Below are 6,000 nucleotides of genomic sequence, written 5' to 3'. Positions count from 1 at the left end.
CCCGAGGGGAAGTGGAGGAAAAAAGGAAAATCCTACCCACTTGGTCTTCTCTCCATGGTATGAAGTTAGGGGTCTGGGTGGTGTGAGGCCCAAGGGTGCCCTTGCGTTGAAAGGGCCCCTCCCAGGTGCCCAGGCCCCTCCAAGGAACGGAAAGTGGCCTTTCTCTCACCAATCCCTGTGTCCCCATGTAAGTGAACGAACTTTGCAGGAGCTGGTGCATAGTGAGTAGGATGTAAGCGTTTGTTAACCTGAGTCAAATGTTTTCTGCGTTGAAAACCCCAGTAATACAGTCCCAGGTTTCCTGGCAGGTCAGGTGTGCTTTGTAGCAGTAGTGGCGAAGGAGAGCTTCTTGGGGGATGTCTGCCTCCTGCGCATCACCACAACCTGTCTCCGGTGTTCTTACATCAATGTTAAATGCTTTTTCATCACGGGATGTTTTTTCTTTTTCTTTTTCTTTTCTTTTGTTTATAGGATCTCTAAACGCACAGAATTTGGTGCCTTCAGGAAACCACAGTGCTAACCCAACAGGTGAGTTTCAGGAGGTTCAAGCAGTGGGTTTTCGGCCATCTAGGAGGCAGAAGGTAGTACCGGCCGGGCAGGGGCACGAAGCCAGTACCCCGGATGGTTTGAAGCCCGAGCCACGGGTTCCCAAATCCCGGTAGCTTCTGTCAAGGGCAGCCCTTGCAGGCTTCGGTAAATGATGGTAAATGATGGCCTGCCGCATCGGAGCGTGCAGGCGCGCTAAGACACTCGGTCTGAGCCTGCTGCAGTTTCGGACTGGGCTGCGAAGCCCATTTTCAGGTCTGAAGGCCTCGCGCTCTGCGTGTGGATTAGGAACAGGAGTCCTTGCGTCTGCCTGTCTGGCTGGTGGGACAGGGCACTCTGTGGCCAGAGGTGGCCCGACACCCGAGGAGATGCGGACGCCCAGCACCAGGCTCCCCTGCCGAGTCAATGGTGAGCACCTTCCCGGTGCTTCCAGTCCGGGACACACGGGTTTCTCCTCTGGGTCTCTGAGGTCACCAGTGTGGAAGGGTCCAGGAACCACGCTGGCGTCCCCAGGGCTAGCAGTCAGCCGGTCAGCGAGGTTCCGGTTTGTTTCCTTCTCCCGGTCCTGGTTCCTCAGCGTGGACCGAGGAGTGAACCAGACGAGGGCGCCCAGACCTGTCACTAGCCCGCCGGTCGGCTCCCATTCAGTGGTACTGAGTGTCCGCGGCGCGCTGAGACGGTGTAGGGGCTGGGGGCACAAACTCGTCCCAGCCCTGGCCTCTAGCAGTTGTGGTGGGGTTTTTAGTTTTATTTCATTGTGGGAAAATACACACAACATGACACGTAGGCTGGTAACCGTCTGTGAGCGCACTGCTGAGCACTGCTTAGTGTGCTCGCACCTCTGAGCCCAGTTGGGGAGTCTCCACGCTCTGCCCACCTCATGCTCTCCCTGCCGTCCCTGCATTTCCTGCTGGCTTCTGGCCAAACAGAGCATATTCTTCTATTTCAGCTTTAGTCATTCCATAGGAAAGTTTTCATTTGGGGAAAAAGGACTAGCTAGGTTGCCGCGAAATGTAATCATGATTATTGCCAGGTGTGTATAGGACCTGTTTTTTAATATCTTATTAGATTATTAAGTGTCTTTGCCTGAGAGCCTACAATGTTTAAGAAACTTCTCGTACATTTGCTCATCGCACAGTGCGGAACTGGTGATGGTTCTGTGTCACACAGGAGGGAGCTGAACAGACAGGTTAACCAGCCTGCCCAAGGTCACACAGCACATTTGGGATTTGAAGCTCCCTTCCTCGGATTCTAAACCTGTGCCCCTTCACCACATTTCCTGGAACTGCGGTGTGGTCCTGCCTTTGAAATACCACCGCTCACAATTGTGAACCATTGTTAAAGATCAGCGCGGTACACTGAGGACACCTCCAGGGTCCGTGGGATGTTACACCGCCCCTTCTAGCACAGGGAAATTCATGGAGAAAAAAAGAAAGCATTGCCCCACAGCATTTTTCTAAAGACATCAGATAATACGGCTGTGACACCAACGATGTGTTGCTCGGTGTGTAACACTTCCCATAACCGTTATACTCTTCGCATATCATCTTTGATCTTGAAAAGCCTTATGTAACATGTTGAATTTGTGTATTTTTGTAGGATGTGATGCTTACTATTTTGTCTTTTGTGGTAACATAGACTCTTCTAATTGTGGAAACACTGATTTTGAACATTACCAATTTCTCTGGTGCTGTTGACCTAACACGGTTTATTGGGCATCAATTCCAAAAGGAAAATAACATTTTTCTTTGGCAGACTGGTGTGTTGTGTGCTGCAGGCGCCTGGGGCACGTGGGAACGGCCAGCAATATGGCCTGCAGCAGGGGCGCCTGTCGCTTTCATACAGCTCACCACATCGGGATTGGCACTTCTCCTTTCTCTGTTGGGTTTTAGTCTCATCTGAGTTCCTAGGGAGTGGCTTCCATGATTTATTCATCCCAACGCTGTGCCTGGTACACAGGAAGTAACGCACACACGTTGGTTGACCTGAACCATGGCACCAAATGCGTATTTTGTAACTCCTACCTTACCTTATCAAAGAGCCTCGGTACGGGGTCTGCAGACATGACTGGTCTGTGCTCTGGGGAGATCCTTTATTACAGCTGTTTTGTCGTTGTTCGCGGCGTGGGATGGATACTCGAGGTCAGAGAAGCCAGAATTGAGGTCACTCTCCATTATATGGAAGGGTCGTATTTCTTTATATGCCCTAGTCATTATCTGGGGAGAGCCATACCTTTGACATTCTTTTCTGCAGGGTCTTACTGAGTTTTAGTAATTCTACAGAAAATTCTTCATTTGAGGGGGGTGGACAAAAAGCTACACAGATTACCCAAAATGTAATAATGATTATTGTCGGGTAGTTATTTTTTTGTGTACTACATTTTTTTAAATGTGTTGTAGTAGATCATTTGCACATTTTCAGCTCATAGAGAAAATAATTTTCCCCGTTTTAGATATAGTCAGAGGGCTTCTATTTTAGGGTCTGTGGATGGATGAATTTATTCTTTATGGTGTAAGGAGGTCACATGCCGAGATTATTTTTCATAACAGGTTTGGGCAAAGCTACAAGGGAATGTGACATGGTTCAGAATGGACAGCGTTTCTCATCAGTGGCCAGACTGTAGCTCAGTGTCACCCAGGATAACCTTCCCCTTGACCACTTATCACTGATGTTCCCCGAAAAGAGGAACCTGAGAGGTGCCGGGGACCACCTTCCAGTTTGAAGTTCTCTTCTTGGGCATAATTTGTACCAAGCCAGTTTCAGAGCCGTCCGTCTCCCTGATGTGTGGCATGCATACAGAATTGCCTCTGCACCGTAGCAGCTTTGGTCCAGTCATGTCAGCGTCTCTAGTTGGCGTGGTTTTGTCCACAGACGTGACTGTCCTAGTGAGTATGTGAGACATACTGAGATTTGTAGGAGATACATATTGGGTCGTTCGAATGACCGAAATCTATTCCCTGAAAGTATTTGGTCTTCCTCCGTGGTTCCTGGCCTACAGCTCCTAAAACCCGTGGAGTTTCTGAAAGGAAGAGTGATCAAGGTGTTTTTTGTTACACTAAACAAGGTGATTTTAGGACCCCGCCCAAAGGTGGGGCTGGACGACCACATGGCTAACTGGTTAGAGCTTCCCGTCTCCCCCCTCCCCCCCACCCCCTGCAAACTGTGGGCGGGGAGGGGGCTGGAGGTTCAGGGAGCTGATGGCTATTGACTTAGGCATGACTATGTGATGAAGCCTCCATAAAAACCCACAAAGAGTGGGTTGGGAGAGTTTCCCAGTTGGTGAACCGGTGGAGGTTCAGGGCGAGTGGCACCTGGGGAGGGCCCGGGAGCTCCGCCCTTCCCACCTTCCTGACCTGGTCCTGAGTGTTTCTGCCACGAGCTGCTGCTTCCTGAGTTCTGTGAGCCGCTCTAGCAAAGGAAAAGAACCTGAGGAAGGGGTCACTGGAGCCTCCCCACTGCAGTGGGTGAAGCTCAGCCTGCGTCCTGTGACGGGACCCAGGGTGCTCTCGGGGGATGGCCCTCACCCGTGGGATCCCACGCTGTCACCGGTGGGTAAGTCAGAACAGTCCTCAGACACGCTGGTGTCCCAGGAATTGCTTGGTGGACGTCGGGTTTGGGAACCCCGGTTTAGTATGACACCAAATCTCATTGCATTTGGTTTGCTTTCCTTTGTTGACTAATGAAGGTGAGCTCCTTCTCCCATCTTGGGGAGATGTCCGTTCAGGTCCTTTGCCCATTGTTTAATTAGGCTGACGTTTCATTTCTTTTCTGTGCCTTAATTTTTATGACGATGAAAATAGTGTATAGTTCCTGTGGAAATTTTGGAAAAGTATTTTTTTAAATCATTCAAATTACTCCCACCAAGTGTTTTTAGATTATTTTAAACTCCAAACTTAACTACATGGGCACCGTTTCTTAAAAAGGGAACTAAGACTCTCCTGCAATACGTTTCACTGCGGTTACGGCCCAGGAGGTGAAAACAGCTAGTTGAAAAGTGACGGTTTTACTCCATCACCTGTTGGGTAAGAGCTGCTTTGACTGCTTTCCCTCCACAGTGAATGTGATTAGCTAGTTTTTCATGTTCCCCCCACCCATCCAAGATGTGGACCCTGTCACATTTCAGGGAAGATAGAAAAATTATTGCTTTGCTTTTAAATGGTCTTGGGGAAGTTACTTAACCTGGTGCCTCAGTTCCTTCTATTTAAAAAGCTGATAAAGTGCAAGTGTCTCGTGGGATAAATGAGGCAGCATGTAAAGCACCTGCCGTTAAATGGCACCTGGCACAAGCTAGAATCTGAATGTGTCCCTCCTTGCTCTCTGGCTACGATGACGTTTTCTTTAATCCCTCCTATGTCCACCTTCGCTGCCACGGTGCCTTTGCATATACTGTTCTGGCTCCCGAAGATCTCCCCATGCCCCCCGCCTTTACCTGGGTAACACCCCTTCAGCTTTCCGATCTGTGCAAGCTTCCCTTCCTCATCAGGGAATAGTCTCCAGCCTCCAGCTCCAGGCCCCCAGAGGACCCCATCTGTCTGAGGGGGTGAGTGGGCCTCCCCAGCCCACAAATCAGCTCATTCACAGGCAGTGCTGACGTCAGCCACCGCGTCCCTAGTGCTCAGCACCAGACCGCACATACATTTCTGTTGAAACAAGGAGAAACATGCTCTGGGAGGAGGAAACCAGTTTTTATGCTTGGTACCGCAGGCTTACCTGGGAGATTAGCTGGGAGCTCCTTTGTCGAGGTGACCACGCCATGCCCTCCACCCAGCATAGTCCTTTCCCTCCACAGTTAGGGAGAATGGGGCTTCAGTGTTAATGGGAGAGTTGCCACGCTTGCGTTACTAAGTTCCAGCACAACGCTGTTTGCTGTGCTTATGTTCTGATCAAGTCTCGGAGCCCCGATGGGATGTGCAGGGAAGGGGGCAGACCGGGCCATTCAGATCCCAGAGGACAGCAGGGCCCTGCTGCGGTCAGTCTTCCTGCTGAGCTGGAGGTCCCGGGGTCAGGACGGGGACCTTGTGGCAAGGCAGGACCATCCAAGCTCTGCCCGGATGTGAGGGAGCATTGTGAAGGAGATGTGGGGAATGGGGGTTTGGGACGGGAGGGGACAAGGCTGCTGGAGCCCCTCAGGGAGTTTGGATTGGATAGCAGTGCGGTGGGAAGCCCCTGCGGGATCTTAAAGCCGCTGGAATGGCTAACAGCCTGGGGCGGCGGCGGCTGGAGGAGCAGGTGTGGAGGGCACATGGGCGGCTGGGTATTGGGGTTGAGCTCAAGGGGCTTCTTGGCCCCGTCAAAACCAGACACCTGTTCCCCGCAGGACTGGGGGATGATTACAGGTGGAAAAGTGAAGCCTGAGAACAGCAGAGTGATGACTGCAGGCTGGAGGGCAGGGTGGACGGAGTCCGGGAGGGAGGGCCAAGCATGGCGATGAGGTCGAGTTGGGCGTGGAGGGGA

At 51.4% G+C, this 6,000-nt stretch overlaps 1 protein-coding gene across 1 annotated transcript in view; it reads left to right on the top strand.

The window, feature by feature from the left end:
* The first annotated feature begins 392 nt into the window (after positions 1–392).
* LOC112840245 (uncharacterized) overlaps positions 393–6,000 on the top strand; it is a 53,755-nt gene continuing 48,147 nt past the window's right edge. Inside the window, exon 1 of the mRNA XM_073903654.1 lies at positions 393–528. Coding sequence (XP_073759755.1) covers positions 408–528 — 121 coding nt within the window. The 5' untranslated portion in view covers positions 393–407. The remainder of the gene's footprint in view (positions 529–6,000) is intronic.

The sequence above is a fragment of the Callorhinus ursinus genome, unplaced genomic scaffold (assembly GCF_003265705.2).
Source record: "Callorhinus ursinus isolate GAN/ISIS: 27379988/994484 unplaced genomic scaffold, GSC_fseal_2.0 scaffold19, whole genome shotgun sequence".
Taxonomy (NCBI): domain Eukaryota; kingdom Metazoa; phylum Chordata; class Mammalia; order Carnivora; family Otariidae; genus Callorhinus; species Callorhinus ursinus.
Note: the sequence above shows the minus strand (reverse complement) of the source record. Positions and strands in the feature narration are given on the sequence as shown.